At 40.9% G+C, this 22298-nt stretch overlaps 2 protein-coding genes across 2 annotated transcripts; one reads left to right on the forward strand and one right to left on the reverse strand.

The window, feature by feature from the left end:
* Nucleotides 1-1660: 1660 nt before the first annotated feature.
* slc2a6 (solute carrier family 2 member 6) lies at nucleotides 1661-12501 on the reverse strand. Its single transcript, XM_050068324.1, has 8 exons — nucleotides 12179-12501; nucleotides 10244-10515; nucleotides 8822-8918; nucleotides 8547-8646; nucleotides 8213-8406; nucleotides 6900-7075; nucleotides 6512-6786; nucleotides 1661-4563 (listed from the first exon to the last, which is right to left on the reverse strand). The coding sequence occupies exons 1-8, from the start codon at nucleotides 12227-12229 to the stop codon at nucleotides 4235-4237; spliced, it is 1494 nt and encodes a 497-aa protein (XP_049924281.1). The 5' UTR covers nucleotides 12230-12501; the 3' UTR covers nucleotides 1661-4234.
* Nucleotides 12502-13850: 1349 nt separating this feature from the next.
* LOC126404908 (pentraxin-4) lies at nucleotides 13851-20675 on the forward strand. The gene is made up of 5 exons (XM_050068318.1): nucleotides 13851-13945; nucleotides 14072-14252; nucleotides 16985-17163; nucleotides 17391-18463; nucleotides 18676-20675. Exons 2-5 carry the CDS (start codon nucleotides 14127-14129, stop codon nucleotides 19371-19373), a joined length of 2076 nt encoding a protein of 691 aa, XP_049924275.1. The 5' UTR covers nucleotides 13851-13945; nucleotides 14072-14126; the 3' UTR covers nucleotides 19374-20675.
* Nucleotides 20676-22298: the final 1623 nt, after the last annotated feature.

Here is a 22298-nt window from a genome sequence, read left to right on the forward strand (position 1 = left end):
TTTTTTTGCTCTCTTAACCCATCTACACCTCTCTGATAGTGTTTTTATTTCCCTTAACTTAACCAACCGGCAACTTAACTAAGTATTTCTTTGCTCTCTAAACCTCTCTAAAAGTGTTTTTCTTTCTTTTAACTCAAACAACATGCGACTTAACCAAGTTTCTTTTGCACACTAAACCTCTCCGATTGTATTTTTCTTTCCCTTAACTTAACCAAGTTTTTTTTGCTCTCTTAACTCATCTAAACCTCTCTGATAGTGTTTTTCTTTCCCTTAACTTAACCAAGTTTTTTATTTTGCTCTCTTAACCCTTCTAAACCTCTCTAAGTGTTTTTCTTTACCTTAACTTAACCAAATATTTTGTTTTGCTCTCTAAACCTCTCTAAAAGTGTTTATCTTTCTCTTAACTTAACCAACCTGCAACCACGTCACAGCTAAACTGTGAACTGACTTTGCATTTGCACTGTTTATTTTGCCAACATGGAATTTTAACACATTTCATGTCACATTTCAAGGCTTTGTTAAGAGGTCATGTCCTTTTCACATATTTCTGTGAGACTGTGTTGTGCAATCACATTCTTTGCAATACCACCTTTATGAGGGTATTTAAAGCTGTCTTAGAGAGGTGTTTCTATTACCCCCCAGTACCTTTTAACCATAAATTATCTTCTACTATCGACAGTAGTAGTATAATGTACTTTACTATAGATTCTTTACCAGAAAATAAAGATGATTAAATGTTTTTGTTTTACCTTGGTTAAAAGACTTTAATTAGAAAGTAAGACCATGAATTTATGGGATTCTTGTGTACTTACATACAAAGTAAACAATTCCTGATTCAGTAAAATCAGCTGCAGATTTCCTCACAAAATTCAGTGGTTTAAAACACCAGTTTCTGAACCACTCATACATACTGTGTTATAAATACAATAACAGTAACAAAATTGTAACAGAGTTCTTATCAATGGACATATCCATCCCTTATAATTGGTATTCTTCACACTTGTATTTGTATAATTGTGTATACTTCAATACTGTGACAAGAATATCTGTCCAAACTAGTTGTTTAACATGCATAGTCCAGACAGTATTTAACAGCCATAGTTTAGCATCATGGAGATGAGTCGTATGTTGTAACTGGAGAAGTGGGTGGAGGGGGAAGCAGTGATGTCGTGTATCAGTGGCTGTGAGTCAGACTCAAATCTACGACATTGTGGCATGTGACCTGGCCTGCTGAGCCACCGGTGCGTGCTGGCAACAGCACTTCCTGTCCTCTTTATTAGGCCCAGAGAAGACGATAAACCAGTTTTTTTCAGCTGGCAAACTGTTTGTTCATATGATTAATGAGCACTTCAGGATATTGTGCCATTTATTTGCTCTTATATTTCATGTATGTTTAGATTTTGTAGCTGATGTCTGTTGTCAATCACTGCAACATATGCAGTACGATCAGAGAGAGACTGTAACAGGGTTTTTTTTTGTGCAAACAGAGCATCTTGTGCAATTAGCACTCAAATTTAGTCTGTTAAATGGATAAATACAACATGGACAAATACATTGTTTGGAGAGTGTAGACATAATGCAACCACAACTTGCCCCCTTACTGAAATATTTGAGTGTTATTAGTCTCTGGTCTCAACCATCGTCTGCAAATGTAAAATTCTGGTGGTTGAACGAGGTCTTTAATGATAAAAATTTATTTGTAACAGATCAAAAGAGCTAAACAGGAAATTAAAAAAACAGTTCAAGGCTGTACATAGCATTCAGTGCATGTTACTGATTTAAGAATACAGTAACTGTGTTTAAGTAACAAATGTAACTAGTCTGACTATAGGCTAAATACATGTTGTGTGACATCAGTTAGAGACGAAGAAAACAAGTGCATTTATACACATATATATGTACATATATATGTTATGATTGTAACATGATTATTGCTTAGCTGTACAAAGAGTGAGGAGTGACCTCATTACAGAAACAAGTCTCAAATCTCAGTTTAGGATGATATTTAGGATTATTTGGTATGACAGAAACAGCTTTGGTATTACAGTGTTACAACATCCTAAACTGCATCTAGGAAAATCCTGAGATAGTTAGCCATTACAGAATTACCCTAACTACGGGATTCCCCATATTAAGAATCCTAAATTAGGCTAGCATAGACCTGGGACCAGTTGCACAAAACACCTTTAGTTTTCTCCTTAAGCATGACACTTAAGGCTTAATTTCTTCTTAGCTGAGGGATTTACACAGTTGCACAGAATTCCTTTAAAAGGTTTCCTTAGTTAAGGAAAAATGTTAACTTATTTACTGAGTTGAAAGAGATTTTACAGCAGTAAAAGTTTCCATGGACATTGTTTGTTTGCTTGGACTCATGCTTGTGACGCCTGTTATTGTCTCACAAAGTTGAAGTTAGAGAGTGGAAAAATGGCAGAAGAAAAAGAGAAAACAAGAAAACCATATTGGCCAGAGGAGGTAAAGATCAAACTTCTGGAGGAATACGGTCATTGAAAGCTCATACTACAGTACAAAGTACATTTGATCCCCAAAAACAAAACGATTGTAGGAGTCAAATCTAAAGTGTATCCATCAAGTTCTCCTGGGTGTAGAACACTTTTCTCGAGGTATGTTAGTTTTTTTCACTCATCACCATAGCCTCGGTCACGTTGCAGTTAAGATAGAGTCAGAGGTCCCTTAAGTTTTGTTTTACCTTGCTTTGGTTGCTAAGGTCTTTTGTGCAACAGTCTAGGGTTTCTTTAAGTATAAGATGAAGACAAGGAGAAGACCATAAATACTTAAGTGAATATTTAAAGGAAAAAGCTAAGGAGAAGGCTTAAGGGTGTTTTGTGCAACCGATTTTATTTTGGGGAAACCTTAACTTGAACTCTGAGGAAAACTTTAGCTTAAGGTGTTTTGTGCAACTGGCCCCTGGTCTTAAATTCATGCCAAAAATGTGTCTGTATGGCAGTGACAATAAAAACAGCAAACAACATAAACACTGAAATATAATGATTGAAACGCTACTCAAACCGTATGATGACAGTTTAAATTTCCCACATCATGTGACGCCATTGTCAAGACAATTAATTTTGAATTTGATCAATTCTATGTCTGAGCCCTACAAGGATCTTTCCTTCCTGTCTGTCCACAGCTAATCTTGCAAACTACTGGACCTATCACCAAGTTGCGTAAGGTAGTTACCACGGGCCCCATGACGAAATCATGACGGAGATAGGTTGAGGGCATATAGCTTATAGCAAATGGCATCAGTTTTTAATTTCATGTAAGATTTTCTTTGAACACAGGTATAGTTCAGGGTGACACTCTGAATGCTACTGCAGCTGCACTGCCTGCACTGTCTATATACACGCCCCTGCCTATCACCCTAATATGTTGTGTTCACATTGATGACTCTATAGTCAAGCACCTCTTGTGTTAGCAGTGATTTACAGTTGTTGAAAAACCTGTTTTACTGACTGTCATTACCGTCATTAACTGCTGACTGCTCACTCCTTTTTACCAGGCAGTAAGGGCTGCAAGCTTTCTGGAAATCACTCATCTGCAGATTAATTCCATATCCGATATGTTAAGATCCACTAAAGTTAGGCACGATACAAGGTGAATAAATCCCAGTGTTTCTGTTACCTTCGCTGCCATCTTGACTGTAAGGACCCTGTTTTGTTCCATTAGCCTCACTGCATCATACCACGCATGGAGCATTTCATAAGTGCAGCAGTTTGCCTGCCCACTTCTGTAGACTTGCAGAATATGTTGGTTCGATCATTTTTTCTTGATGTTTGTGCTTCTTCCATAAGTAAGTAGGCAGGGTATGCAGTTAACTGTTTCTTTGGCAATGGCAATTCAAGGCTATTAACTGTGCTTTATGTTGTTATCTCCTACTTTGTTGTGCTGTGGCCTACAGACAAAGGTAATACCATTAAAAGTTCAGTCATAAACAACATAGATCAAAGATTTCTGGCTGTGTATCATCTAAAACCTGTGCTGCAGCATGCATTCCCATGCTTGGAATTTGGTCTAGACTGGTTGTGATCAGCCGCAGTGATCTTTGATTAATGGATCCATTTGTGCTCTCTTATTATTCTAGTAGTCCTTTTCTCAGGCTTTGTGCAACACACACCCTGGTTGTTATTGAAAATCAAAAATCAATCAAAAATCACTTTGCAGTATCCCCGTTGTTGAGGTTCATCATTGGAATAACTCAAGGGATCTTCAGGCTTCAGCTTGACTGTGTGGTGGACTGACTCCGGTTGATGGTGAACGTACGTCCAGTCCTAAAATAGTTCTCTATTTCCTCCAGTGAGCGGCCCCTAGTCTCAGGGATGCACACGGCGTTGAACAGCAGACAGAGCACACACACCACTGTAAAAATCAGGTAGGGCACATACAGGCCGTACTTGTCCTCCAGGTGTGCGAAGGCGTGCGTGAGCATGAAGGCCGTCAACCAGCTGACAGTCACACACAGACCTGAGGCGACGCCCCGGGCAACCAGCGGCAGCACCTCAGACATCAGCAGCCATGTGATTGGGCCCCATCCCATGGCGTATCCTAGGAGACAACCAACAATGGTGACAAGGTAAGCAGATGATGTCCAACAAAAGCACAGAGAGTCATTGTTAGGCACAACCACAGCATGGCTATGACAAAACTACTAAAGTGATTCATTCTCTCCTTCGCTTTTGAGTTTGGACAGACGATTGCAACATCCTTGAACCTAAGTAGTGCCACATAACCACGCTATGATGTTTCTCAATTAAGACATTTAAAGAATATGAATGAGGAGATGGATGTTGACGTGCAGCAGACAGCAGTGAATCATGCTTTGAGAACAAAGTGTTACAAAATGACCCGAGGACATAACAAGTCTTAACTCGTTGGAACAAAACAAAAGGTAAATTAACGGCAAGATGCGCACGCTCTGTTAAATACATAAACACATGACTGACAGGTTATGAAATTTTTCCCCAACAAACAAGCTGTATCTATGTCTCCATATGATGTTTGTTTACAGCTTGCTCGTATCTTGACGGTGTGAACTCAAACTAAAGACAAGAGTCTATAGTGTGCTTCAGGAATGAATCGTTCCCTCAACTTAAAGTCAATGGGTTTTTGGTGAAGCCCAGTTCAGACCAAAGATTCACGACGAGACTAAACCGTTTTAGAATGTTGCAGAGAAAAGTTGCAGTGGTGTGAACTGAGAGCTCGACTCAAGCCGGCTGATGGTGTCGCCTGCAACTCAGCTAGTCATATTGGTGGTGGCTGGTTTTAGAACGTAAAGCACGTCACCTGTTTCTACAGCCAGTCGACTTGTAGTGACGTACGCCAGTTAAGTCAAAATGACTGCAGACGGCGTGTTGGCTTGCTGCGGCAGGTGCTCCATCCCTGCTGAGCCTTCTGTTTCATCACTACTACAAATGTAACTTTAGCCAGTATCTCACTATCACTATCCTCATTCATATTTCAAGAAGCTACAAATTATATTCAGCCACAAAATAAGCCTGAAAAGCTGCAAAGCAGCACAGAAGTACAGAGAGTTGTTGCATAGAGATGATACACCATCTCATCTAGTTGCATTAATGTGAACCAGCAGGTTTTTACAATGTGACAGAACGGCGTATTCCAAGTACTTGTCGAAAATCTTTGGTCTGAACTGGGCTTTAGATGCCTGAAATAGGGTCTGTGGTTAACACAAGCTTAAGAAATTTTCACGTTTTGTTCTATGACATAAAATACGTCAGTAAATACCCCATTCATGAATTTCGAAGTTTTTGTCTTAAAAAAGACGGTTGCTAACAAGTGGCTAAATGAGACTACCCCGAACACGGCTTTACATTCTTGTTGTGGTGTAGTTTATTTATAGCCTATCGTTAGCTTTTTACCTCTGCAGACTGCACTCAGGCTTTAAAAATCATAAAAGTGGTGTTCATTTGTGAAGATTATCCTGCTGAACAAAATGCTTAAGTATCATAAACGTTTGTTTGCCACAAGGCCTCGTTTCTGCAATAATGTAAAATCCAATGGAAAAATCCCATAGGCTTTTTGACGAGGGAACCAGGGCAGCCCAGATAGCCCTTGTTTATGCATAGTGTTATGCTAATGATATGGAAAGCCTTGTCATGCAAGTTGACAGGATTGGTTCCTTAGGTTTGTGATGTAAGAAACCCTGGCTGATTGAATCTGTGCTTTTCATTGGTACACTGCTGTTCTACGGCGGAAATGCTCAGCCATGGCGTTGACTGCTTATTTCACTTATGATACGTCTTGTAGCATATGAAAAACATTAAGTGGACGTGTTAACAAAGTGAAAAATGTTTTCATTAGAGGGGGTCCTAAAATATCTAAAGCAAGTTTCATGATAATCTGCAAGTTGTTCAGATATTTCAGTTTAAAGTGGTGCACTGAATGACGACCAACATTGCTGCTACCACGGCTAAAGACAAAGGTGTGATTAGACAGAGCCAGATTTTGATCAAAACAAGTTTCCTGAAACACTCACCAAATATAAACACCATGGTGCTGATGAGAGGAATGAGACTTGCCGCAGATTGGTGGCTAGCAGCCAAAGTGTAGTCCAAACCCACAGTGACATTAGGAGGGGCAGGGCCTGGAGGGCAAGGCGTGGTATGTGAGTTGATGGTCAGAGTCAGCATGGACAGGAACATCAGCATGCTGGATGTGTAAAGCAGGGCTTTCCGTCCTGCCTTGTCCATTAAACAGGCTGCCACGGCAACAGAAAAGAGGCGGACTGCACCCACAATGGCAGCATCATACCTGACAGACACAGAACAAGGAGGGGTCAGTATCAGGAACAGACCAAACAGATTTTGTGATTAAAACAAAAGAGGAATAAATAGATACATAATAGATATAAATAAAGAACAGACCTGGCCTCGAGGGGAACTTTGCTTTTGGAAAAGATGGGCTCCAGGTACACCAAGATGGGCGTGATGCCCGTCATCTGCTGCAGGAAACGCATCATCACTGAGATGAAGATTGGCCGGTAGTAATTGGGTGTGGCCAGCTCTGACCATGTGACTTTACCCTGTGTGTTGATGCTGTGCTGCATTGGGACACACACAGATAAACAGATAAACATGTGTGTTTGAACATCTTTACATTTATTTAAAAGTCTCAATTGGAAAAGTGGATGACGTGACACCTAGGCGAGACATTTGCCAAGCTGCAGACCGCTGTTTGAGACCAGCAAACAACAAAACAGGTAGTTTGTTTTAGCAAGATATCAATGGCATTTCCAACTGTGAGTTTGCCTCCAAAAATAGGTGTTTTTCAAGGCATCTGCAACACTTCCAGCAGCAACTGTGCCACCAAAATCGGGGGGGGGTTAAGGAAGACACTGGTGGTATTTCCAGCAGTGATTGCACCTAGAAAGCTAGTTGTTTTTTAATAATACAATGGCAATATTTCCAGTCATGCTTGTGCTACCAAAACCAGGTGGTTTTTAGTGTTTTAGTAAAACATCTGCAACACTTCCAGCAGTTACTGTGCCACTGACACCGAGTTTTTTTTTTTAGCAAGACATTGGCAGTATTTCCAGCTGGGTTATTGCCACCAGAACCAGGTATTTTTTTGTGTGTGTTTTTAGCATGTTCAAGGTCAAGGTTACTTTATTCTCTTCTCCCTTCTCCCTTGGGAGAAATTTGTCTTGGATAAAGGGAAACTGCTGCATCAAACCAGACATTACAATACAAAACATTGGACCCGTGCAAAACATTCACTGGTGCAAATTCAACACTGCAAATTACAATTACAGGGCGTATTACTACTACCTGGGTATTCAGACACATTTCCACTTGTTGCTACCACAAATTTAATCAACTACTTACTGCAGACCTTAAGGGCCTCCTATGTTTTTGTCTGTTCTCCATTTGCCCATGAATAAGTTTGACTGAGAGAGACCATTTGTGCCACCCAAACCAGTTTGACACTGGCGACATTTCCAGCTGTGATTTAAGCCAAAGCATGATCTTTTTCTAACCATAACTATGTGGTTTTGTACCTAAGCATAACTAAATGATAACCACAGTGCTGTAGAAATGTAAAGGTTCAACATTTTCACCTCATGATAACGTACAAATGTTCCATGTGTGTGGTTTGCAGAAACACAGACAACGCAGACATTTATTCTGGCAATTGGGTTGAGTATGATGTTGCAGTCTTAAAACCATGACCCTCTTACCTTTATGGCACTGAGCTCAGACTGTGTGTCGTAGTGTTTTCCCCTCAGCCAGCGGATGACCCTCTCAGCCTTTTGTTCTTGGCCCAGAACGAGGAGCCTCCTGGGGGACCTGGGCATGAACGCTAGCAGCACAACCATCAGCAAAGCTGGCACCTCCCCCGCCACTGCCAGCCACCGCCAAGGTATCACCAGACCTGCACATCATACGTGATATTCAGATTATGAGAGAGCAGAAGCAGGAAGTAGACTCGTTTTCAGGATAGGAGTGTCAGCTTAATGTTTATAAACAATGCTCGAATTTAGTATTCATGCAGCCGTATTGGTATGTTCCTACCCATGGCGTAGAGCGCCAGTGCCCCAAACACAGCAGTGATCTGAGGACAGGAGCCCAACGCTCCTCTCACTGCCTTGTGGGAGATCTCTGAGATGTAAACCTGCGATTTACCCACATGAACAAAAACATACAATCACAAACTTTACACAATTGTTGTCAGCATCATCATAATAAACTCTTTGGTAAAAAAAAAAAAAAAAGAGGTAATTGGGACAAAAAGAAAAAACTTGCACAAATAGGTTAAAAAAAAAGTTCCTGTAACCATGGTAACTTACAGGGATGGATGCTGCGGTCATCCCACCAGCAACACCTGTGAGGAAACGGCCCGTGTGAAGCATCCACAAGTGGAAAGCCCCTCCCATCAGCATGTATCTAAGGCACATACAGAGAGGAGTTTTTAAAGTTTGGATGTATAAAACGAGGTTGTTGACTGCCTCAAATTATGTGTCCACTCCTCGATTACCATGTAAGTTATTCTTATTTCTTTAGTCTGTAAGGCTCCTCAGATCAAAAGAATCGAAAGCGTTTTTCATAAAAAGTCGTGAGTAATGTTTTAGAGGATAAAGTGTTGTGTCGGTGTGCTGGGTGCCATAATCCGCAATTGCCGTAATGAGGTGGTCTTACTCCGAAGTTGGCGAAATCTGGTACTTGGGCAGTGACTTGTGGCGTCAGAAACTGACAAGAAAAAGTCGTCTTTTAACGTCGGCATGATACCCAGGTCGCCGTTATAGTAGAATAGCACTCCGTGGCATCTGGGGTAAACGCTATGGGACAAGGACAAGAGTTAAAGCAGCGAAAGTCTGAGTAGGGTGGGCAGCAGTGGTGGTGGATGGGCCCAACAAACACTGACTGTCACCCCGGAGAGCAGTGTTCGCATCCTGTAAGATTATAAAGCCAAACCCTGTTCTTTTCCCTAAACCTAACCACGTGCTTTTATTGCCTGAACCCAACCACCTGCGTTAGTTGTTGGAGGAAAAAAACGTCAATTTGCATTATTATACCGACATATTGCAGTATATTTTGAAAGAAGACAATGCATGTAACAGGCAGAACTTGACACGTTGTCCAAGAACGTCAACAACCAACACATCGCATCTGGACGTGGAGGGTCCATGACCAAACGTCAATATGTGACAAGGCCGGAGTGAGAATGTGTTCTCATAACTCACTCTCACTCTGATGCGCTGTCTGTCCGAGCATGACCAAATGAATGACTCATTACTAATATATTTTCCTAAGCCTAATTTTGATACACAGAATATTCATACTAGTTTAAATAAGCAATTTGATTGTATGTCCCATCTTTGCTGAACAACAGTTTTGTGTGAAAGGAATTAAAGGCCTGTCCCAAATATAGACCTGTTGATTTCAGTGATTAAAGCAAATAATAGCCCGGGTTATTAATTAAAGTTTTGCAGTACTTATTACAAGGAGTGGACACCGTCAGTGTTAAATTATTCATTTGTTACCACAAAACATTAAAGTATAAGTAGCATGATATTGTTGTAGCTCATCAAGATAAAGCAAATTTGAACTACTTATCATACAGTTTAGTTTAATCAGCAATATTGCAAAGTATTTCATGAAGCGACCTTTCATTTGGTATGAAAATTTATAGCTGCTGCTCACCTACAGTCTATTCACACAGGGTTTTTCCCTTATGTTGCCTAATTTGATGTCTGTACATTGTGACTGACCCTATCGTCGAAGGCACTGCTGACATCATGATGCTCAGCTTCCGTCCGATCAAGTCGTTGAGCAGCATGGCCCCCAGCCCTCCGGCCGCTGCACCCAGTGTGTAGATGGAGCCGAACCAGGCCGCCTGCTCCGTGTCCATCCTGAGCCGAGGGTCAGCATCAGGGCTCTTGAGCTTCGGCAGGACCGGGGACGAGTAGACCAGAGAGTAACCAAAGCTGAAGTTCCCCAGGACGGCTGCGAAGACGGCCAGGTACAGTCTGGAGTTATTGATCTGGGGTGGAAGGATGGGGACAAGTTAAAACCAGATGAAATAACTACAGTAAACACTATATATTATGATTCAGAGCTAATCTTGGCGTGAAGGGAAGTGTGTTTTTTGTTTCTGGTTTGACCCAAAGTTAACTGCAGAACATCTAAAGATGAAGTCATCACAGATTTTTTGCATGAGGACATGTGGTCTCTGGAAAATGCAGTAAGAAGCTTCCCAGAAATGATTACTTAACCAACTTTGTGCCTTGATATAAAAAAAAACCGGAGGGCCACAGTGTGACAGCAGGGATTTAAACTGACTTTAGGCTGGTTAATGCACTGTACGTTTACTGCACTGAAAGCTTCTGTTTCAGCCATGATGCTTTCTGCAAGTGCAACATTTAAACCAGACTGAATTTCTTGCAACCCAGCAACACTTCTAAGTTATGTTTTACAATTAGATGGCCTATCCTGCAAGTCAGGTTGATCGGGTTAATCAACAGAAACAGTTCAGTTCACACTTCTTTGTTTGTACCACTAATAATGCGTGCTTCTTTTTTTGTCTTAGCCAGTACTTCAACTACCTGATAAAATGTGGTTCAGCCTAGACCAGACTGTGCAGTAGATTATAGGAACTATTTAAGGAAGTTGTTGTTTAGGGAAGGATCTCCATGTAGCTGTGTACACATGTGGTCATGCCTCACTTTGATTATGAGTTTTGAATGTTGAAATGAAATCTACACTCTTGCACATGCATCTTTATTACAGTGTGTGAATAAATCACCCTTTTAGTCTTCAACAATGACCTTGAGTCACTTTCTAGACTCTCTGGGGCTGGGGCGTCTTATAGATGTCTAAATTAATCTGCTGCACAAAGCCATGTAGTTTGTGACCACATTTAGTTGCACGAATTGCCATGAATTCAGACTTAAGAAACACAGCTGACCGCTCAGCTCCCTTCACTCCTGCAGAAAATACTTACAGGACATTTTATTGGGGTAACTCAGTGAAGAGTGTAACATAATACAAAGAAACTTCCAGTAATAATAAATCTCAGTGCAGTGCAGACCTTTAGCAGAGCTCACATGTTGTGCTCGGGCTCAGTCAGCGGTCAAGATCAGGATTAACAAAAAGACAAACAAAAACAACTAACTGTTTCCTCACTGCTGTATTTCCACAGGATACCCTGGTCTCCTCCTCTCATGACTCTCTCCACAGTTTTTATCCCGGCTTATTCAAAGCTCCAAGCTTTCAACTCTTCAATTAATTGTCAACTAATTTGATAACCTATCCATCAGTTTGATTAATGTTTTTAAGAAAAATAAATGAATGTTCTCTGGTTTCTTTACTGCTCTACAAGAGTAAACTGAATATCTTTGGGTTGAGGACAAGACAAGACATTTAAGGACAGGAAGGAAGGAAGGAAGGCAGGAAACATTGACCACCTTTTCCTATCATTTTCTGACATTTTATAGACCAAACAATTGGATCACTTGAGAAAATAATCGCTAGCTGCAGCCCTAGTTTAATTTGCATTAGACAAATGCACAGTTAGGACTGATTGAACACTACAGACTTGTCTGAAATAATACTGTGATTTCCCCACAATAAATTCCACTGTAATCCCTCAACATGATGAGAATTTATCTCTTTTTGTTCATGTTAATGAGTCAGATTTTTCATACCCTGGATTCAGATGATGTTGGTCTGTTGAGCAGTGGAGTCTCTTCACCCATGTCTGCAGCAGCCTGCACAGCCGAGTCTTATCAGAGGTGTCTGAATATTCTGTTTCCGGCTCTGTTTGTTCTCCTCACCAAGCGGTGAAGTACTACTTCTGCCTTCTAAAAACGCTGCCAGACAAAAAAACTAAAGTTCATCATGCTCCAGTGAAGCTTCCAATAAAGATGATTCTCTTTCGCAGGCTAGGATAGAAAATGAAAGCAGGCTGGAGAAATACAAAGACTAATATCTGCACTTTTCAGGTGATAAGCTGTGTGTGTGCTCCAGGGGTTTCCAGGCTGTCAGACTGAAACTGACGGTGGTTAGCTTTAAGTACAGTCACAAGGAAAGTGAAACTGGAAACTCTGTCCACACTGAGTTTTCACAAGAGACATTGAAGTGGAATATGTGAATAATTGAATATTTCTAATAGGCTGCAGTAACTGTGGAAGAGATTATTTTTTATTTTGTTTTTTAATTAATTAATCATTTTTATTTTTTTTATTTTTTTTCATCAGAATTTCAGATTTATTACGAAGTAGGTTTTCATTTATTTTCAGGAATTTGCTTTTGGTTTTGGCGCATACATTAAATGTACAATACATGTATTAATTTAATTTAATTTAATTTTATTTTATTTTCTTAATTTTGATTTAATTTAATTTTATATACTTTATGTCTCCACAAGGGCAAAAAAGGTATATTAATTAAAAAAAATAAATAAATAAATAAAATAAAATAAAAGATTAAATTAAATTAAATTAAATTAGATTTAAATGTTTATTGTTTGTTTAATGTATGAACCAAAACAGCAAATATTAAGGAGAAATAAAAAATAATGCAAAGTACTGCAACACTGGAAAACATAAATAAATAAGTATGGAGTAGAAAAATCACTATAAAAATAATAAAAATGATACGTTAAACAAGTACTACATAAGAAATATGTAAATTATAGCTGTTTCAGAATATGAAACAAATACAATTTGTGCATGATGTGCAAAAATAATACGCTCAGTATTACACATTTTAGGAATAATAACTGTCACAGAATGCTGATGCAAAATATTGACTATTTACAGATTTAAGTGTATCTGCATTGTCTTTTAAGATTCATGCTGGATGTGAATGATAAAAGTCCAGTGGTAATAAAGCCCAAGTGTTGCAACCTGGTCATGGGCAGAAAGCAGAAGGGAGGGATACAAAGCAAGATTCCTGTATTGGGTCAATCACAGAGAAAGCAGAAGAGGAAGACAGGAGTCAGATCCCTCCTGCGAGTTGAGTCAGGGAAAGAGGAAAGTACATGCTGCTTCTCCGTCAGCCCACGCATCATGAGATTTACTGCTGGTATTAGCAACATGCACAACATGCAAATAGCCTACAATAACACACATACACTGTTCCCTCTTCTGCAGATTTTGAACTGTAATAATGTGTTGTACAGGACGGTTATGAAAGTGGTATTGTAGTGGAGAAAAACCAAAGTAATGTTTGCAGAGCAGCAACTCTCAGTATTTAAACATCAATGTAACTGTGTTGTGATCCATTATTCTACATTTTGATAAACACCATCTAACAACTGTTTTGACAAGTTCACTTTTCTTTGTCTTCATCTGTGCAGGAGCGTGTGAGAGAGAGGCAGAGAGAGTACCTGTTAAATCCATCTGCATTTCCTCTGAGGTCCCCAGTGATGTTGTGGAAAATGGAAAGTGTGTTCTTGTCCCAGCATGTGGGTGTGTGCTTTTTGTGTATTGTATATGTGTGTGTGCATGTGTTCATTGTGTTTACACACTTTGTGTATCAAGACCAGCCCTGTTCAGCTATGTCTTTCTCTCCTCTATTTGTTTCTTCACCCCCAGATATCCACACAGCGACCCAGGCTCCCAGCTGCATCTATCCCAGCTCTGTTGCATCATGGGCAGCTTCAGTTTCAGCCGCTGGCCCCTGATCCTGCTCCATATGCTTCTGCTGCAGATTCAGGCTGTTCAGGTGCAGGGAATTGATCCTGTATCTCAGAAACTACGACGACTCAACGAACAGGTCGGTTTGAATCAGACTGTGCATGTTTCTGTGTTTTATTTTGGCGTTTTTCTTAATTATGCAAAATGATTAAAGGAGATGTTTTAACAGTGCATGAACAGTTAGAGTTGAATTAACTTTAATGAGCTTATTCTAACTAATTATTTGACTTTCCTTTGCAAAAATGTGGCTCCCTCCACCTTTAAAGTTTAATTTGAAATGGATTACACTTTCACTATTAAAGCACATTAAGCAGCAACTCTCTCTATTATAAACGCTACAGTTGAATTTCGCTACAACAACAAACAAAACAATTTTTTTTATCAGAAATTATCATAATGGAATATTCATTAATTTTAGGTGCTATGGATACAAATACACACCTCTTTTGAGACCATTTAGCATGAGGTATTGCAACTCATTTAGCTACCTATTCCTTTACAGAAAAAAATGTAACCAAAAACATTTTGTCATATCAGCCCAATAAATCAAAAACACTAACTACATACTTGTTCAAGATGTAGTTAAACCAGAATCAGGCTTTTTGACATCTGTAATGGTGTAAAATTAGCAAGAACTAGCTAACTGACAAGGGCTAGCTGATGAGATAGCATTTTAGCTAAAGCTAATTTGTCTGCTTTTTCCTGTTTCCTGTGTTTAAAAAGATCATTTTAATTATCCAACATCTTAGTGGTGATTAGTTTGTTATGTGACATTAATAGAATAATAGCTAAATCTTAAATCATCATGAAGTGACACGTGATAAACTGACGCTAGTCCAGCTAAAAGCTAACTAGCCTAGCTGAAAAGTAAGCTAGCAGTTACTGCCAGCCAGTGGTGGAAAGTAGTCTAACTGATTACATTTACTTAGATGCTGTACTTAAGAATATAATAATGAATTATGTTATATCTGTTATGTTATAATTATATTAGAATACTGCTTATTGCACTACTCATATAGCCTACTAAAAAATAAGCTCCACATTTACCAGCTTCAACATTAAAGCGATGTAGGCTACATATTAAAGCATCACTTGCAGAGTGCACGTGGAATGAGTCGTAAAACACAGAAATGAGTTAGAATTTCTGTGTCTCTCAGCAACACATTCTCACCCCAACGTTCAGTCATGGACTTTCCATATTCAGATACAACGTGAAAGGCTGGGTGCATTGGTTGTTGACGTTCTGGGACGCCGTGTCAAGTTCTGCCTGTTACATACATTGTCTTCTTTCAAAATACACTTCTGTTTTCACAGGAAATTTACCGTTTACATACAGTCTCTTTCAAAATAAACACGCTAAAGCACATGGTTAGGTTTAGAAAAAGAACAGGGTTTGGCTTTATAATCTTGCGGGACCCGAGTACCGCTCTCCTGGATGATGGTCGGTGTTTGTTGGACCCATCCTCCGCCCTCCTGCCCGCCCCACTTGGACATTTGTTGCCTTAACTTTCGTTCATGTCCCACCACGTTTCCCCCTGATGCCACCGAGCGCTATTAAACAATAACGGTGACTGGCTGCATGTCATGCCAACGTTAAAGGATGGCTTTTTCATCAGTGTCTGACACCCTAAATCACTGCCCAAGCGCCAAATTTCTACGCCTTTGGAGTGAGACCAGGTTGCACTCAAAGTTCCCTCGTCTAGAAGTCAATGGATTTTTTTAATGGGCTTGTGGTTAAATGTCTGAAATAAGGTCTGTGGTTAGCACAAGCTTAACAGACTTTCACGTTTTGTTCTATGACATAAAATACGTCATTAATACCCCACTCGTGAATTTTGTCTTCAAAAAGGTGGTCGCTAACAAGTGGCTAAAAGAGACTACGTAACGTCATCACACTGAGCTGCGCCGAACTTGGCTTTACAGTCTTGTTATGGCTGTGATGTTAGGTCACGCAACTGTAGTCTAGTTCGTCTATAGCCTAACAATAGCTTTTTACTTCTGGCGATTGCATTTAGGCTTTGGTAATCGTGAAAGCAGGCGTATTTGTGAACAAAATGTGTCAGTATCATACACGTTTGTTTTCCAAAGAGCTTATTTTCTGCAATAATCCAAAATCCAATGGAAAAATCCCTCAGGCTTTTTGACGAGGGATGCTAACTTCTGTGTCAGCCCACAGAAAAATGTCTAGGTATGTCTCTAGGTATTTTTTGATGCTACTAAGCCTACTTTGTACTTTTACTTAAAATGAAATCTTGAAGGGAGGACTTTTACTTCTAACAGAGCATTTCTACACTGTGGTACTACTTTTACTTAAGTAGCTAAAAGATCTGAGTACTTCTTCCACCACTGCTGCCGTCCCTGCAGCCTCTGGCTCTGATGAATTCATGATGTGTTTCACCTACCTTTAAATCACATTGAAGTGTTTTCTGTAATGTGTGTTATGTAAGATCTGTGACAATGATTAATAATTGGGCTAAAAGGCATAGCATTAGGGTTTTCCAACTCGTACTTCTGTTACACAGTGAAGAAAAGAGCCTTAATTTTAAACAGCTTTCCTCAACTCGACTGTGTCTGTGCTACTCTTTCTAAATGTAGGGCACATATGTTATCATTTTGTAAAAGTACTGCAGGTACGCAGCTGAAATGGTGAAAAACTCTTGCAACAATGATGATTGCTCAAGAGGAAAAGTCATCACAGAAGTGATTGTATGTTGTTTTTTTCCTTCTGGAGGTTTTGAGTATTTTCCCGACCTTCACATCAGTTACCAAACAGCTGCAGAAAGACTTGTGAAAACACATTTCTTCACACAGTTCCAGCAGTTCCAGGCGCTGACCCAGGCCCGTTTGGACATGTTGGCCCAGAACCAGAACAGAAACTTCTCAGGGGGGCTGGAGAGCCGCGTTCAGGCCCTGAGTGACCACTGGCGCCACATGACACAGGACCTCGAGCAGCTCAAGCAGAGCACGACGCAGGAGATCGAGGGTCTCAGGTTAGAGCGAAGGGTCAACTGTGATTATATCTGTGGGCTGATATGTCTCAGATGGTTGGTTTTAGCAAATTATTTGAGTTATGGAGAAGAAGTAGGCCAATATAAGTGTGTACTTCTTCCTACTTCTTTTCAGACATGTACATTTTTTTTTATTTTTTTGGAATAAAAGAAACAAACAATAATACAGTATTTTTAAAGAGTGTTGTCGTATTGATTATCATTATCAGAGAGTGGAGCAGGAAGCTGGAGAAGAAGAGTAAGCGTATGGAGGGTCGCCTGGCTTTGATGGAGAGGAACCTCAGGGAGAGCCGCCGCCAAGCGCAGAAACAGAAGCCCGAGCCTGAACCTGGTCAGGATTTCTTCAACCTCACCCTGGAGCTCCAGAGCCAAGAGGAACGGCTGGCTGCCCTTCAGGTTCAGCGTGATGAGCTGCTCATTGGGCTGAAAGGGTTGCAGGAATCCCTGAAGAACCAGGCATTGCGTGTGACCCGGCTGGAGGGCCGGGTGGGCGAGGTCCTGCAGCAGAATGGAGGAGGGAAAAGCAGAGGGTTGTGGAGGATGGGAGAGCCCTTCAGCTCCAACATCACACCTCAGGAAAACTATGATCTAAGCAGGAGAAGTCAGACACAGAGAGGAGAGAGGCCTGGAAGGATTCTGGACACCCAACCCAGATCAGAAGGTATCGGCTATTCCCAGACTGATGATCATCCACATCCACAGCCCTATCAATACCAGGCAACACCAAACCAGCCTAAACATTCAAAGACCCAGAGGCAAAGACCTCAGCCAGAATACCCAGCACAGTATTCAAATCCTAAACCTCACTCCACAGAGTACCTGCCCCAGCCTGACCTTTACCCTCCCCAGTCACAGATCCAGGTGCCGGCCCAGATAAGGCCCTACCCAATCCACCAGGAGCAGCTCCAGTCTCGCCAGACTGTGCCTAATCTTCATGCTCAGCTCCAGCAACAATCCCAGCCTCACTTATATCGCCAGAGACACCCCCAGTTACACAACCCCAGTCACCGCTCTTGGCCCCTGCCCCTGCGCAACGCCCCAACCCGTCCTGAACCCAACAGAGACAGACAGAGTGGGAACAGTCAGGGTGCTCCACAGGGTGCTTCAGACGATCTCCCTCAGCCCGAGCCCGAGTCTTATCAGCCCAGGGTGAGCGTGTTGGATGGAGGAAAGGAGGAAGAGAGTGACACAAAGGTAGAGTCTTCAGTGATCCACAACTTCCTCCAGCTTCCTTTGAGGCACAAGATCCCTACAAGACCAGTTCCAAAAAAGGATGCAACCAGTAAGTGTTGTCCGTTTACTCACTGTTACATTGCTTTATAATTCATGTTAGTCAATGTTACTTGACGTGACTAACTAAAGGATGAAAAAGCACTTTGATAACCAAGGTTGGAGGCAAAGGTAAAAGGTAAAGTCATTGTAGAGAATTCTTTTTATATTTGAGCACCAGCGTTTATTAGATTGATAATATCTTCTATCTCTTTCTGTCTGCAGTCTGTAACGTGGACTCCATGCTGTTCTTCCCCTCGGCCTCAGCGGAAAACTATGTCACCTTTTTCCGGACTCTCCCCGACCTTCCAGAACTCTCTGTGTGTTTGTGGCTCCGCGTGGAGGCATCTCATGTCGGCACCCTGCTCTCTTATGCCACAGACGACAACGACAACCAGTTGGTTCTGTATGGCCGAAACTCCTCTGCCTCTCCTGCATCCTTCTTTTCTTCTTCCTCATCTTCCCACCCCCTCTATGCCTCCTCTTCCTCCCCTTCCCTGGACTTTGTCATCGGAGACCCTGTCTATCGCCGTATCCCGACGTCATCACTCCTGGACGGTCGCTGGCACCACCTCTGTGTCCTCTGGTCGTCCATCCAGGGTCGTTTCTGGCACTACAGCGACCGCCGGCTCGCTTCCTCAGGCTCCAACTTTAGAAAGGGCTGGGAGATTCCTGGAGGTGGCTCAGTGGTGCTGGGGCAGGAGCAGGACACTGTTGGTGGAGGGTTTGACCCTGCAGAAGGTTTTGTCGGGCAGGTGGCGGGGTTCAGGGTGTGGAACCGAGTGCTGAGTGGGTCAGAAGTGGAAGGGGTGGCAGAGGGAAGAGGTGTGCCCAGGGGGGTGGTGCTTGGCATGGAGGACATAAAGGAGGTACATGGGGAGGTGCAGCAGGTGGCATGTGAATGCTTAGAGCACTGTGTGTGATCACGTCACAGAGAGGGATTCAAAAGAAGAGTTTTATTCTAAATCATAATTTCTGCAGGGGATGTTAATGCCTCTTGCTCGCCTGCCTCTTAAACAGCTCGGTCACCAAAAGAAAATCTTGGCATTGTAAGTTTCAGCAAACCATGGATACATTACGTTTCATACATATCATAACTATATTTCCAAAGAGACGTAGTTCTGATAACATATATAAGAGCTGACTTTGTCACTGGGGGGTGGAGGGGATGGTGAGACAGCTGCCAAGCTGCAGAACACTATTTGAAACCAAAAACAACCAAACAGGTTGTTTTTTAGTGAGACGTCAGTGGTGTATCCAGAAACATTTGTGCCATCAAACCTGGGTGTCTATTAGCAACACAATATGACGTTTGTGCCACAAAACTTGGGTGTTTTTAGCAACACATTACAGCATTTCCAGATGCATTTGTGCCACCAAACCCGGGTGTTCATTAGCAACACAACGCAACATTTCTGCCTCCAAACCTGGGTGTTTTTAGTGACACATCATGGGGTTTCCAGGGGCATTTGTGCCACCAATCCTGGATGTTTGTTAGCAACACATACGCTGTTTGTGCCACCAAACCTGGGTATTATTTAACGACACATTGTGGGGTTTCCAAAGGTGTTTGTGCCAGGTGGTTTTTAGCAACACATGTGCCGTTTGTGCCACCAGACCTGGGTGTTTTGTAGCGACACATCGTTGGATTTCCAGAGGTGTTTGTGCCACCAAAAAACTGGGTGTTTTTAGTGAGACATCGTGGTGTTTCCAGCAGCATTTGTCCCCACAAACCTGGATGGTTTTTAGCGATGTATTATGGCATTTCTTAACCATTATCCAGGGCTTTTTGTGCCTAAACATAAGCACAGCACAGTTAAAACTAAAGTTTCAACATATCCTCTGCATAATAATGTGCAAATGTCACATATCTGCGGTTCGCAGAGATGTACAATGCCAACATTTATTGTGGTGATTGGGCTCTCTTTAAAGGCCAAATAACCACTTTTTTCCTTCAAGATTTTATTTTTTCAAAATTGCTGGATGTACACGCAGCGGTATACTTTTACTGGAATTAAAGATAGATTAACCAAAACTGGGACTGGTAAGACTGATAAGCTATGCAGTATTAACTTGTGATTGATCTATCAGACAATTGTTAAACACTACAAAGAAGTGTGCCTGTAAATGTGATATTAATGTCCATTGTTTTAATGCCAAACACTTCTGAAGGGGGAATATAACACTATTTCCACCAGTGGATAAGTAGTTTGGTATTAAACTCTTCAAATGGTGCTAATGTTTTAGTCTTTATTTGTCACTTACCTGTAAAGTCCATTAAAGACTTTATTTTATCTGAGCTCAGTATAGGCTCACTTCGGAAACACATTCCTCCTGATCCATGTCAGACATTAGAGGATACATAATAAAACAGCCTGTAATTATTAATATTAACTTTGACTACTTTTATCAAACATAATACTTTATAATGGTAAAGGACCTGTTTGTGAATGTCTTTGGATTATTTTTATATCCACTGTATGACTGTAGATAGAGAAGTCTGTGCGTCTGTCTTCTGGATTGCAAATAGAAACGTATCATACTTATTTTTTAAATGAATATATTTGATAAAACACATGATGCTTTTGTTTTATCTCTTTGCTGTGTGGATAGGTATATGTCCAATAAAAGACAGGGTGACAGGATGCAAATGTTTTTGTCCACCCCAGACTTTTTGTAAGTTAAAAAAGGGCTTGAGGTAGGCAGAATGGTATATTAAAAGTAGTTAAAATGAGTCACAGATGATCTTTACTTGTTTCTGCAATTTCCCCCACATTTCTAAAACACTGCGTTCAGCAATTAAATTGTTGACAACGTTCTTATGAAAAGACAAGAAAACCCAGGATAAGTCCCAGGGATGAGCCTTAAACGACTCACTCTTCTCAGAAACTGGGGTGGGAGGTTTGGGGTTATTTCCAGTGTTTTAGCCTCTAGTGGTAGATGTCAAATGTCATGGGCATATTAAGAACAGTGTGAAGCAGGTACTTGGGGCTGGATGGAGCAAGAGATCACTGCAGAAAAAAACAAATTAATTTTATTCAGCTCTCTGTGGTACTGCCCGAAATGTTAGTGACCCATTAATTCTTCTGAACATAGTTGTCTTTTTTATCTCTGGATTATTGTTGCTGCCCTTTTCCATGACTGTGTGTTATTCTGTGTGTGTCTCCTGTATGTTCGAATGTCTCAAATATTTTTGTCTTTAATAAAAACAAATAAAAAAGTTTCACAAAGGTTCAGCATTTACTTATTAATGCATCTTTCCCTGACATTTTGACTTGTCAAGCACAGGTTTAACCAACAATAAACTAACAGACACCTACAGTAAATGGAACAGATTCATTGTTAAAATTATTGGTTAACCACCTGTGCTCCTCCTGCTATAACAAGTTGAAACAGAGAATGTACTGTCAGCAAAGTCTGTTGATCTATTATCAAATTATGTAATGATTGCATTGATTTAATTTGATTTCGCTTTATTGTCAGAAAAAAAAATCTGAAAATTGTCATGTCTCAGGACGTCAACTGTTTTACATAAATACACATAAATCTAAAAATACAAAACTACCAAATCATCCAACAAAAACTACAAATCACAACAGAAAGGTCATGCAGTGCGATATATTACTCATTACCTATTACATTTAGTGTTTGACCCAGGCTCATTTTGATCGCGGGAGCGTCTTGCCCCAATAACAGAGGGGCAAGATCCCCTTTTATAAGATTTTTATTTTTGTGCTCCATCCATCCATTTTCATCTGCTTATCTGGGTCCTTATCGTGGGGGCAGCAGGCCAAGCAAAGCACCCGAGACATCTCTCCCCAGCAACACCTTCCAGCTCCTCCTGGGGG

This window comes from Epinephelus moara, chromosome 18 (assembly GCF_006386435.1).
Source record: "Epinephelus moara isolate mb chromosome 18, YSFRI_EMoa_1.0, whole genome shotgun sequence".
Classification (NCBI taxonomy): Eukaryota; Metazoa; Chordata; class Actinopteri; order Perciformes; family Serranidae; genus Epinephelus; species Epinephelus moara.

Excerpts from the sequence above, each read along its gene's own strand:
- slc2a6 (XM_050068324.1), bottom strand. The coding sequence starts at position 12,229 with ATGGGTGAAGAGACTCCACTGCTCAACAGACCAACATCATCTGAATCC. Across the intron at positions 10,516-12,178 it reads CAACATCATCTGAATCCAGG|ATCAATAACTCCAGACTGTA; the intron begins GTATGAAAAATC and ends CTTCCACCCCAG. Across the intron at positions 8,919-10,243 it reads GCAGTGCCTTCGACGATAGG|ATACATGCTGATGGGAGGGG; the intron begins GTCAGTCACAAT and ends TATGTGCCTTAG.
- LOC126404908 (XM_050068318.1), top strand. The coding sequence starts at position 14,127 with ATGGGCAGCTTCAGTTTCAGCCGCTGGCCCCTGATCCTGCTCCATATG. Across the intron at positions 14,253-16,984 it reads TACGACGACTCAACGAACAG|TTCCAGCAGTTCCAGGCGCT; the intron begins GTCGGTTTGAAT and ends TTCTTCACACAG. Across the intron at positions 17,164-17,390 it reads CAGGAGATCGAGGGTCTCAG|AGAGTGGAGCAGGAAGCTGG; the intron begins GTTAGAGCGAAG and ends TATCATTATCAG.